This window comes from Azolla caroliniana, unplaced genomic scaffold (genome assembly GCF_043228905.1).
Source record: "Azolla caroliniana isolate FFs.n. ecotype wild unplaced genomic scaffold, voAzoCaro1.0.p SCAF_2, whole genome shotgun sequence".
In the NCBI taxonomy this organism is placed as follows: domain Eukaryota; kingdom Viridiplantae; phylum Streptophyta; class Polypodiopsida; order Salviniales; family Salviniaceae; genus Azolla; species Azolla caroliniana.
In genome coordinates this window covers 15,628,370-15,641,983 of record NW_028230437.1, presented here as the reverse complement: position 1 = coordinate 15,641,983, position 13,614 = coordinate 15,628,370, and the positions used below count along the sequence as shown (strand labels likewise).

Sequence of the window (13,614 nt, the reverse complement as noted above, 5' to 3'; positions counted from 1 at the left end):
GAAGTGTTCGGACACTTCCAAAAGTTCAAGAATGAAGTCGAGAAAGCCACGGGCCGACATGTACGATGCCTTCGATCGGATGGCGGCAAGGAGTACTTCTCGGACAATTTCACGACGTATCTCCGAAAGGAAGGAATTCGGCGAGAATTCACTTGCCGACACACTCCGCAACAAAACGGAGTAGCCGAGCGCAAAAATCGGCACATCCTTGAAGTAGTGCGGGCCATGATGAACGAGAAGCATATGCCCAAGTCATATTGGGCCGAAGCGGCAAATACAGCCGTCTACCTAATAAACCGGTGCACAACATCCGGCGTGCACGAGGTCACTCCGCACGAAAGATTCTTCGGAAAGAAGCCGAACCTATCACATGTTCGGATATTCGGCTCTATTGCGTACGTGCACATCCCCGAAGAGAAGCGTCAAAAGCTCGACCCGAAGTCAGAGAAATGTATCCTCGTAGGATACTCACTGGAGCAAAAGGGGTACAAGTGCTACAACCCCTCAACTCGAAAATCTCGGGTAAGTCGAGACGTCGTCTTTGACGAGTCCGCATCCTGGTACGCACCAGAGACAACTTCGACTCCGACCCCGCTCGACCCGGAATCCACCGAACAAGAGATAGAGGATGAAGATCACCTTACGCGCATGTTCAAAGAAAGTCCGATCACAACCCGACTGAGCGGACCACAAGAGCCTTTGAGCGATCAAAGCACATCACGGCCTAGCCCGAAGATGGACAAAGGCAAGGCGAAAATGGCGGAATATGAAGACGATCGCTTCGACGACAATGAATCGACTCACTCACTCGATAATGAGTTCGGCGGTTTCGAGGTACCAATCGGAGCTAAGAAAGCCCTCATCTCTGCAAATGAAAAACTCCGTCGATCCACCCGTGAAAAGAACCCCGTAAGCCGATTCGGCTACAACGATTATATGGCGTACCATTACGCCTTTATGATGAAGGTAGCGACAGTACGGGAGCCGGAAACCTTTTCGGAAGCCGCAAAGGACCCGCGATGGATCGAAGCAATGAACAAAGAGGTGCAGGCACTACGGAAGAACGAGACGTGGGATCTCGTTCCCACCTCACCACACAAAAAGGTGATCAGATGCAGATGGATCTACAAGGTGAAGTATAATGCTGATGGTTCCGTAAACCGCTACAAAGCTCGACTCATAGCGAAAGGATACGCTCAGACGCATGGCGTCGACTACGAAGAGACCTTTGCCCCAGTGGCAAAGATGACAACGGTGCGGACCGTAATTGCGCTTGCCGCGGCAAAAGGGTGGCACCTCCATCAAATGGACGTCAAGAACGCCTTTCTACAAGGCGAATTAGAAGAGGAGGTGTACATGATACAACCACCCGGCTTCAACTCGAGCACCCATCCGAAAGTTGTTTGCCGACTCAAGAAGCCTCTCTACGGCCTCAAGCAAGCACCGCGTGCTTGGCATTCAAAGATAACGCAATATCTTCATCAAATCGGCTTCCGTATGTCAAAATCAAACAACTCACTCTACATACGAAGCGATTCCGCAAATCCGATCGACATCATTTTATATGTGGATGACCTAGTCATTGGAGGTGAGCATCTCGTCGAAATCAATAAAGTCAAATCCCTCCTTTCTGACAAGTTCGAGATGACGGACATGAAGGAGCTCCACTACTTCCTCGGCATCGAGGTCATTCAGACTCCGGCCAGAATCATAATCTCTCAACGGCACTACATCCTCAACTTGTTATACAAGTTCGGGATGACTGAGTGCAAATCCGTGGCAACCCCACTCGATCGTAATCTCAAACTAGATGCGAACTCCGGCACCAAAGCGTGTGAGCCGACTCAATATCGACAACTCATCGGGAGTCTCATCTACCTCACGATCACACGACCCGATCTGAGTTATCCGGTCGGTCTCCTTAGCCAATTCATGCAAACACCGCGTGATACTCACTTGGATTGCGCTAAGCGAGTTCTACGCTACGTGAGCGGCACAATGGATTGTGGCATCCTCTACAAGACCGCGATGCCAATACGACTTGAGGGGTACATAGACGCCGATTGGGCCGGCTACAAAGCCGATAGAAGATCAACCTCCGGATTTGTTTTCTCCCTCGGCAGCGGAGCAATATCCTGGAGTAGCAAGAAGCAGCCTACCGTCGCTCTTTCGAGTACGGAGGCGGAATATAGGGGCGCAACCGTAGCTGCATGTGAAGCCATATGGCTTAAGAGGATTTTGAAGGATTTGGGCGTTCCCATCAAGGATCCAACTCCCCTTTAATGCAACAACATAAGCAGTATTTATCTGGCTCGGAACCCGGTGTTCCACGTGCGTACAAAGCACATCGAAGTGCATTATCACTTCATCCGAGAGCGCGTTCTAGCTGGCGATGTCGACCTACAGCACATTAGCACCAATCTTCAAACGACTGACATCTTCACTAAAGCCTTAGGAGCCGACAAGTTATGGCGATTCATGACCGATCTCGGATTGACGATCCCTGACCTGCCAAGCTTGAGGGGGAGTACTGAAGACACTACGCAATAACGCGTGGATTCCGCAACCACGCAACAAAGCCGCGAAGAAAGACGCAAGCCAAAGCACAGACTTCGCAACAGTTACTACGCACGCAAGCGGAAGCATAGACTTCGTAACTATGCACAACGCAAGCTGGAGCACGGATTCTGCAACTCCGCATACATGTGAGTCGACACGAGTCAACGCGGACTCCAGAACGCGAGTTGAAGCGGATTTCGGATACCGTCTGAAACCGACCCGACTTGAGCTTGAGGGGGCGTGTTGAGAATCAAGCTCAACTTGGTCTAGTGTGTGAACTCGCCTTGAGAGTGAAGAGACACTCCAACGGTCAAGAGTCACCATTATGTCACCACTTTGTATTCTAGCATTTAGTATGAGTCATAGAATCATATTCTATGACACATAACTTATGAGCTTTCACATTCCCCATGCTCCATGAGGCTTGTAGTTAATGAAGAGAGAGGGTGACTACATAAAGCACCCTCCTCCCACCTTGTAACATGTTGTGTCTTTCTCCTTTGTCAATATACTTTTACATTGCGTATTCCTTGTCTCTCTCTCACTCTCTCTCTCTCTCTCTCATACACACACATAACTCATATCTCTTCCGCTTCACAAGAATCCATCTCTTGATTCTTTACAGTAGCAAAGTTCTTCATTTGGAGAGTTTTGATTGGAGGATTGCATTTGGGATTACTAGCTCTAAAGCATCGTGTACTAGCAATGTTATAGGTTTAGGGTTAGGGTTAATAATTATGATAATGATGATAATGAAGATAGAAATAGGGTTAGCGATGATGATGGATTGATGATGAACGTTGTGATGGCGGAGATATTGTTAAGCATTCTAGGGTGGGGGATGGGGCCTAGAATGGGGCCACCCCCCTCCCAAGGGGGGGCTTCAACGTGAGGGAGATAGATAGATAGATAGATAAATAGATAGATAGATTCTATTATCGTCTTCAAAGGTCAAATATGACCTATGAGACCAAAAATATTACATTTCATGTGATACGTGTGAACGTGAGTAGCGACTCTCGATGTGCAAGAACTTTACCAATGAATGTTGCAATCGAGAGTGCACATTGTGTTTGGGAGAGAAATTCGTGCAAGGATTGGGCTTCGTCAAAGATATGTGGCAAGCATGGTCGAATATGATCAAAGGCAGAGCATTGTATCAAAGTGTGCATAGCCGGCCACTCTCATCACATGTGCCCCATCTCACATTGCAATGCATGTGAGCTAAGTCCCATGATCGCAATGGTTCGAATGGCAAGTAACAAGATGGGCTCTGACATCTATTGATGTGTGTGATTTCCCCGTTCCGCCGTGAATATGGTTTTGTAGTTAGGTGCAACATGTGTAGTATAATGTGTGAAGCATGAGCCTCCACATTTGTCCCATGTCATGATACATTGGCGTTGCAAAAAGGCCTCATTTACAGAGAAATCTAGTGATGCATCATGAAGCAAGTGTCTTGCATCCCATCTACCAAACCATTTTTCCATATCTTGCATCCAACCGGAACACAAAATTTTGCTTTTATGCATCTTTTGGATCTTTTTGCTTGCTTCCCATGCAATTCTAGAGAGAGAGAGAGAGAGAGAGAGATTAGGGAGGGAAAATACTGCATTCTTCATTCATTCACCATAAGGGGGTTAAATAGTTACAATGAAATTAGATACATAGGGTTACACGCCCCTTTAGCCATCCACACCTATGACTCACTCACACCCTTTCCTATTTGTCCACAATCACACATATACTCACACTTGTAATCGTATACATTACACATTGACACAACCCTATAATCTTTCACCCTCACTCATCACACTCAACTCTCCGTACATCTCGTATGGTAACAAGCAACGAGTAATTGCTTCTTTTGCATTGTTCAATGTAAGATAATACTCGATCCTTTTATACAATGTTCAATTGCTTGTCAGATTTGGAGTTACATTTCTCAAATTTCGCAAGTTTTAACATGGTATTATTTTATGCCTAGACAATGGGTGTTTGCACAATTTACATAGGTTGACCCAAAATCAAAGATGGGTCAAAGATGGAGATGGTAAGCATGGAGTGAGCATATCTGCAAAAGTTAAAGGGAGTACTTGTTAGTTTTAAGACCAAAGATGAACAAGAAAGATAGGCTGAAAAATAGAAAACAGAAACTTAAAGTACACAGTACACAAGATTTACGTGGAGTCCCTAAAACGGGGAAAACCACGGGGTAACAGGTTTCACTATGGGACAAGATTATAGAGATATATTCCAAACCTTTCAAGCTTTGAAGGAGAGAGGTTCGGATTACAAAAAATCCCTTTTTAGGGTTTTGGCAAGTTCCACAAAACTATGTCGTCACTCACTCACTCACTCTCTTTCTCTTCTTCTATATCCCTTGAATCACACAATAATAATCTCTACTACCATAATCTTGCCCTAGCTCCATATATATATATATATATATATGAATAAGATATTATTATAATATAATAATAATTAATCGACTCAACTGTCCGACCCACAAGTTGACAATTTAGTCAATCCAACTAGTTGACTCCTATTCTGAACTATTCGATCGATCCGACTAATCAATCTTGTCTTCGACCACCCCGTGGGTCCGACTAGTTGACCCTATCTTCGACCTCTTCTCAAGTCGACTGACTGGTCGATCCAACTCTTTGATCCCAAATATCTTTACTTCAACTGACCCTCAATTCAATAGTCCCCCAAGTCGACTCACTAATCGATCTGACCGACCGACTAGAGTTTGGTTGCCAACTTCTCCCATTAGGAGGGGCAAAATGTTAACAATACTAATGTGACAATTTCCTTATTGGAGCAAGTGGAAATTATTTCCTTAGTGGAATGTTTGTCTTGCCTATTGGCAACTCAACATGTTCCGCTACCCATGTACTGTAGTTAGTGGGTGTCCATACTCCATTGTGACACCCATTGTAAGTAGTGTTTTTCACACATTTATTAATACAATTGTGTGTTTTCACCAAACAAAAGAGGGATTTTATTATATTTTATTATCTATCTTCAGAGCTCAAATATGACACAAGACCAAAAGTATAAAATTTTCATATAATACGTGTCAAAACAAGTAGCAACTCTCGATGTTCAAGAACTTTATTAATGAATGTCGCAATCAAAAGTGCACATTGGTTGTGAGAAATTCGAGCCAAGGATTGGCAAAGCGAATTATCTATGAAAGAGCATAAATTATTGCAACCAAGATGTAGGACAGTTACAAGGATGCTATCCTGATCAATTTGTAAATCAATATTCAATCAACATACACAAGAACAAAGCTTGGTTTATATAGCTCCTCAATACCTTCCCACAACGTTGTCAGAGCATTCCAACCCAATTATTCACGAATATATTTGGCCATTTGCATAAACGAAATGATACACCAAAATCATGTGCAAAGGTTTTGCAATTAGGTCTATATCCAAATATGCCTTGCTTTATGATTATTGGACAAAAAAATAAAATAATTGCATATTTGAACAAAAGGTGGCTAGGATTAGTTTTTTAGGTCAACATGAGGAGCGCTCACTAGCATGGATATACTCAAAACTGACATTTGTATTCCTAATTAGAGAGCTTGTATCAGTTGAGCCACAGCAAAGAGGTTAAGTATATTTGCCCTTGTATGATAGAGGAGTGTTGGGATCGCAAGGGGAAAAAGCACAGTATGCTTATCATATACCATTAGCATCATTTTGAAGTACTTCTGTCATGTCATATTACTGTCCCATCCTTAATTGTTGAGTTCTTTGGTATCACAGTTATCCCAGAACGAATGTAGAATCCCTCATCAGTTCTGTCACTATCTTCAACATTCTGAAAGAACACAACATTTAACAAAGTGTCATTGATTAGATTTGATGTCTAAAGACTTCTGAAAGTTTGTATAATGTTTAGATGAAAAACTATCATAGGTAAATACCTCGGAGTTTGTTAATGTAACATTCTTCCCAATTCTTGCATTTTTGTCGATTATACAATTTCTGCAATGCCAGAAATAGTTTCACTATGGGTTAGAAACTATACCCAAAATAGAAAAGGAATGTCAAAAAAATCTTTGCTTGTAACTGGACTTATCTTCTCTGAAATTGTTTCCTAGAAACAAAAATCTGAAATACCTCCTGAGTTCTTTATTCCCCAAATGGCCCTTCATTTTTATTATTTCTACAAATGCCTTAGCTCAATCCTCAAAAGAGCAACAATATGTGTGCTATTTAAGCAAAACTATCTAGTTCGTCAATTCATCAATCTTTTACCAAATTAATATACCATTTGCGCAACCACCTGTCAAATCATCGCCATTTTTCTCTTTTTCATGGGTTGACCAAGGCCGTTCTGGGATATAGTAAAACTCAGGTCTATTTGAGCAAATATTAAAAACTCTACGTGTTTAGGCGTTCTTCCTGACTTTCTAGAACTTTAAAACCACAGAAAACAGAAAAGTGATAAAAAATCTTAGGGTTGTAGCTGAACTAGTTTTTCTCTAAATTATCTAAGACCATGGAAAGAACCAAAATCACATAGAGCAATCAATTTCTCATTTTGTACCTTATTTTGGAATTTTCTCCTACTCCTACTGGCACTTTCCCTTGTGCCAAAAGAGATGCACGTTCAGCATCAGTTTCATAGAAATCCGCACCAAGCATGACAGTATCCTGAAATAATAGTAACATCAATAAGAAACACACAATAATCAGCTCACTTTTAAATAGAGGATCCAGGTATCTGAACTTTTTAATGCATACACAAACCTTTAATTCCACACCATTTTCGATGCGCGATCTGATCCCCACAATTGAGTGTTCTACTGAGCAGCTTTGCAAGAAGCAACCGTGTGAAAGTATAGAGCCAAGAATCTATAGATAGAAAAAGAATAAATATGTATACAGAGGTAATGAATGTTCTCTGATCAATGAAAACATAGAAAAGACTTACTCTACAGCTATCCACTTTAGTTGGTGGCAAATATCTTGCAGATGTGTATATGGGTTTGGCAGCATCATAGAAACTGAATTTTGGTGGCTTTACAAGAGAAGTATAAACTCAGATAGCAAAACTAACAAACGGTCCTTGACAATATGAAGGGTTTAGTATCTTAAACTTTAAAATTTTATTTAAATAGATACCTGAGCAGTGAGAGCAAGATTGGCTTCATAGAAAGATCTAATGGTTCCTATGTCCTCCCAATAGCCTTTGAACAAGTATGCCTGTGCATTTTTTCATTTGTTTTTAAGTGAAGTCTGGCCCATAACATGTCGATTGTGTTAAAATGATAGTTAATTGCATGAAAAGAGTGCTTAATTTTCCAATCTACGTTTGCCAACAAAGGGTTTATGTCGAGAGTAGGTATTCTCGTCAAAGAAGGAAATTATCACCTGGATCCACCACTAACTCATTGACATGTGAAACCCAAATATGCTCTATTAGGAGATGTTATTACATGATTAATAATGAGTTCAATCTATGGTTCATAAGTGATAGAGATTTAGAGCCTACAGTTACAAGTTTAAGCCCACAAGCAGATAATTGTTTAGTATGTGATGACGAGAAGTTCCCTGTTCAATAGCAACTCGATACTTACTTTTACATTGTATTCTTTTGCAGATGCTGGAATAATTTCTGAGCCAAAGTCATTTGCTGTGGGATATCGCCATCTACAGGAGAAAATCATCAGGTTGAAAATCTTATGAATGTGAGATAAGCTAATAATTTCTCATTCAACATTAGATACGACAAAATGCTACCTGAGGAGCTTTAGGAGGATATCCTTTTTGAAGACATAAACACCCATTGAAGCAATATAAGGAGATTCCTTTGCTGCCTCTGGATCAAGACCCAGAACAGTTGTGTCCACTTGCTGGGATAAGGTATTTCACATTCATACCAATGGTAAAGCTTATATTTCTATTATGTAAAGTAAACAAAAAAAATCTAATGTGTCCCTTGATGTTTTCTTTATTTCCCCAAATCCCCTGCATTTTTGTTATTTCCCACACACCCTTAGTCAACTCTTAATAGCTCAAACAGTACATATCATTGCTCTTTTGAGGATTGTTTAAGGGCATTTGTGAAACTATGGGAACCTCTGTGGTATTTGAAAAATAACGAAAAACTCAGGTTATTTTGGGATTTTCCCTATCAAGTAAAACATATGTACTTAATGAATGCTGGATGAAAATTCACCATGGCTTTCAGCTCATCTCCTTTTGGTTTCTCTGCAAAGTTCAGAACTCGGCCATTGCTATCAATTTTCATTAAGCCATAGTCCGATGCTCGACTGCAGGAATAAAAGACGTAATCACTAAGATGGGCAACAAATCACATATTTGAGACACTTAAATATCTAATAATATACATGGTGAAAATGCATATGATACACAGAAAAATAATTTGTATAGAGGTATCAATTTAAAAAAGATGGCGTGGGTGAGTGCCTTACCTATCGTCAATGGGCACACAAGATATTGTAATATCTGCAGCACTGTCCTTGTGCTTCTGCAATAAGTATACAAAAACACCTACGTTCATTTTGGAAGGAAAACAAAAAAGCATTCTTAATGTGCAACAAGCATGATTATAACCTGCACGAAGTCCATGTAATCCATACGATACAAATGATCACCCGAAAGGATAACAACATGTTCAAGGTCTGTATTCTTTGGATCCTGTGGTATGCCAGGTGAGATTTACATGTGAATTAATAGGTGTATAAATCAGAATTAATATTGATTAGAGTTACAGAAAACAACTACATTTACAAACAAATGTAGTTGAATATCAAATTTAATATGTTTAAAATTTCACTGAAAATCTATAATACAAACCTCCAAAAGCCATGTAAACTGCCTCACAGCATCAGCTGTACCTTGGAACCAGTTCATCCCTGTCTCACCAGGTCTTTGTGTTGCTGCCAGAACCTGGAAATTTGTATTGTTATTTAGCTGTTGAAACACATGTTCATTCTTCTTACAACTATTCTCTATATCACAAAGTTATATGCTTATGCTTTTACATATAAGACAATCATCATCTGATACTAGTTCCAACTATAAAAGGCTTATAAATGTGCATGTTAACTTTAAGAGCTTGGAAAAGCTAAGGGGAAAACACCAAACTACCCCTCAGTTACTGTATATTTTTACCAGAATACACCGAAGTTTCCAAAAACTTACCAAAATGCCAGTCTGTGGTACACAATTTGTCATTATCCAGAGTTTCTAATACTGGTTAAACCTTAGACACTCCAGTAGATATAGAGTAACATAATAGCAGTTTGGAGTTTAATCAAAACGCAAACTACCTCCACAAAGCCATCACCAAAGTTTACACCATTCCCAAAATTGTAAGTCCTGGCGAGGTGCCGATTCAGAGATGCTGAGTTGAATTGCGTGAGGATAAATACTTTGCTGATGCCACTGTTAATACAGTTGCTCATGGGCACATCGATCAGTCGATAGGCACCACCAATAGGCACCTAAAAGTTTTGAGAAAAATGTCAAAGATCAGATCAAAATGTAGAAATAAAAAACAACCTTATAATGTTAATCCAACAGAATCCAAACATTAAGTCCCACAAAGTTAAACAAAATATATCAAAGATCAGATCATAATGTATTAATCGAAACAGCGTTATAACATTAATATAAACGAGTCCCAACACCAAGCTTCTGAAGTTCCAAGGAACGTGTCAAAGATGAGATATCATCATAATTAACAAAAACGATAAAGTTCAGCATCCTTTAACCAACAGAATCCACACATTAAACTCCCAAAAGGTCAAGAAACATAGCACATGATGGAAAGACCACAATGCACCAATTGGAAAACAACTTTCAAAAACTAATACGTTAGAATCTGACCACTAAGATCCATCTAGACATTTTGAAATATCACAATGCACAAACAGGAAGTTACAGAATTCAAACATCAAACCAGCAGAATCCGAACATTAATCTTCAAATATTCTAGTGCTATTTCAAAGAAGAAAGAATGTAATACACCAACAGAAAGTCAACCATCGAAACTTAACCCCAGAATCTGAACATTAACCACCTAGAGTTCAAGAAACATGTCACAGATAAGAAGATCATCATGCACTAATAGGAAAAGAATATTTAGCGCAATAATCAAACAGAATCGTAAAACACGAGTATTAAACTTACTGCTGGCTTTGCACGTTGTTTTGTAAGAGGGAATAAGCGAGTTCCAGCTCCTCCTCCAAGAATGATTGACAGAACAGAGCGAGGATCAACAGGAGTTTTCTGTACAGCAGCTGAGGTCTAAAAAAGTAAAAGCCAAAGGTTTTAACATGTGGAGGGGATTTCTTTGCATAAAGCTGCGTGCTAGTGTTAAAAAAAAGAACCACATGTACAATATATCTATTCATATGCTGATGAAATGTGTTTTGAAATTTTCCGCTTTCATTATGGAATGCACAAAATAAGCTCCAGTAACATGTTCCTTTGAAAAGAGATATTCGCTAGATCCTTTTCCAGTCCTAACATTTCTTATTAGAAATGCATATATGCTTATGCAAAACACAAAAATTAGAGCTGTACATCACCGCGAGATGATTTCACTTAAATCATCCTTAATATTGATGATGCATTATGCACATCACTATATATGCTTTGACGCACATTTGTCAGATAACAAGTCCTTTTGAGAAGAAATCTTCCCTTTTCCCTATATCCTTATCTCATACTAACAATGCGTATTTAGTGATATGTAACACGTGGCATTAGATATATCTAAGAGCGCCTGAAACGGAATGTAGTGAGAGGTGGATAATGAGATTTGGCAGAGGTAAAGAACATATATCAGTTGATGATTCCAATCACACGCAGCGAAGAAAGTGCATTATAGACAATATATATATATATATATATATAAAGGAGGTCTCAAGAGCTAAGACATTTCTTATTCATTACAGCTTCAATAAGAAGCCTGTCACTGTTAGTGTAATATGGTGAGAACAAAATGGTATGGTATTTTCACAATGAAAAACCCCAGAGGTCGAGGTAAGACCTTACGCTCAAGGCTTTTTAAAAACCAAGCATTAACGAGCGGGAAGGTTAAAAGAACGTTTCATACACAATACACTGGGGGGGGGGGGGGAACAGGAATGAGAATAAGGTTTTTTCAAACCTGTAAAATCTGTTTCTCAGCGTCCTGCAATACGGTAGCAGAAGAAGCAGACACTACAACGCAGGCATGAGGTTTGTGGCAACGATGAAGTCCTGAACGAGAGGTATTCGTAGGCGAGCTATGGAGAGAAGGCGGAGAAAGAGAAGTACCAAGAAAAGAGGAAGACGGCGATGATGGAGGAGGGGAATTAGAGTTGGAGAAGAAAGGAGAAGAAACGAGGAAACGGATGGAATCAGTAGCAGCAGGAGCAGCAGCAGCAGCCATAGCGGAAGAGAATCAGCAACGAATTCTTCCACCTCCTCCTTCTCTTTCTTTCTTCTTTCTTCTTTCTTCTTCTTCTACTTGGCAGAGAAAGAAAGAAAGACACAGACAAACAGACAGACAGACAGACAAAACCCCTAATTCTTCATTCCTTCCTTGATTGCTTCTTCTGCTTCGTCATCTCATGAATGAGCTTAGCTTTAGCTGATCATGAGATAGATAGATAGATAGATGTCACCTCAGCGATTCTGATCTGAGCCCCCAATCTCAACCGTCCGTTCGTGTGCCTGCCCCCAATCGGACGGACGGACGGACGGACGGATGGACGGCCTTTCCTTCCTGTCCCCCCGATATTTATTTTTTTGCTCATTTATTTTGGTTTTTTTTTACGCGCGCGGAGGAATCTTTTGTCAAACATTCTTTTCTTTTTTTTACATATGTACATATATTTTCTTTCCTTTTCTTTTTATATTTTCTTTTTTGGGGTGGGGCTGCCAGGGCTTCATCTTTTCTATTTATTTCTTCCTCTCTCTCTCTCTCTCTCTCTCTCTCTCTCTCTCACTTTTTCACTATTATTTATTATTTAAGGTAAAACGAGCGGTCCACAAAATTCTGCAGACGACGACGCTGCCACACACACAAACAAACAAACAAAAATAAATAAAAAATCAAAGCCCTCTTGTACCAATCTCGCCAATAGAGAAACAAATCAAACATGAATGGAGTGGAGTGTAATGGACATGGAAAGATCTCCTCCTAAACCACCCCCCCCCAACATACATACATACATACATACACTCCATGGGCCACACCAACAAAGTGTTGATTGATTCCACTCACCTTCCCTTACCTCGGGTTGAACTCCTTGACACTTGGATTCAGACACACCTCTGGGGGGGATGGGTACTTCCTATCAAAGAAACATGCCCTTCAATGTGTGATCACTGGTCCTCGTCTCTTGATCAGCCACATGGCAACTCTACTCGCCACCGATCATCAACCTCCATTCCCTACATGAGGATGTTAATGGCAAAGTGATGACAATTGGTGTGGGAGAGACTCATCTTTGAGTAAATGTTCAATTTATAATTGAGAACTAAACCTCCATTATTCATGTTCTCGAATCGCCTGATGTTGGCATGACAATGTCATGGCATTGATTCATTAGTCATTTGTTCACTAATACACCATCATGTTTATGTACATTCAATTTTTTCATGATTTTCAATTCTTTAACCTTGTGAACCTACATCAAGAAAATCTTTTTTGCTAGCCGATAAACGTGAAACATTAGTTTACACAATATAAAAAGATTTTCGCATCATACTTCGACATGTAGTGTGTTGGTTCTCATTAATCTAGGATCAATTTTTATCTCGATTGTCCATTTTTCGTTTGCATATAAGATGTTTGCTCATAAAGTTTAAGCCTTGTTAGTATTAATTTTCATAAGTTTTTAGAGCATCTACCTTACTTGGTTTATCTCCGAGACATATCACCTTAGCTCTATGTTGAAATTTTGACACTAATGTCCCATGCAAATACGATTGATCCCCCACTTGGCTCAAAATTGCAATGCTATGAAGGCACGTAATAGGAAACAAACCCAACTAGTAGCCCACA

At 40.2% G+C, this 13,614-nt stretch overlaps 1 protein-coding gene across 1 annotated transcript; it reads right to left on the bottom strand.

Annotated features, from left to right (window-relative positions):
* Positions 1 to 5,920: 5,920 nt before the first annotated feature.
* On the bottom strand, positions 5,921 to 12,032 carry LOC147867417 (glucose-1-phosphate adenylyltransferase large subunit 3, chloroplastic/amyloplastic-like). The gene is made up of 15 exons (XM_087315197.1): positions 11,731 to 12,032; positions 10,746 to 10,862; positions 9,884 to 10,057; positions 9,408 to 9,500; positions 9,165 to 9,248; positions 9,023 to 9,078; positions 8,767 to 8,860; positions 8,328 to 8,440; positions 8,165 to 8,237; positions 7,710 to 7,790; positions 7,519 to 7,605; positions 7,335 to 7,439; positions 7,132 to 7,238; positions 6,506 to 6,566; positions 5,921 to 6,399 (listed from the first exon to the last, which is right to left on the bottom strand). The coding sequence occupies exons 1-15, from the start codon at positions 11,992 to 11,994 to the stop codon at positions 6,298 to 6,300; spliced, it is 1,611 nt and encodes a 536-aa protein (XP_087171323.1). The 5' UTR covers positions 11,995 to 12,032; the 3' UTR covers positions 5,921 to 6,297.
* Positions 12,033 to 13,614: the final 1,582 nt, after the last annotated feature.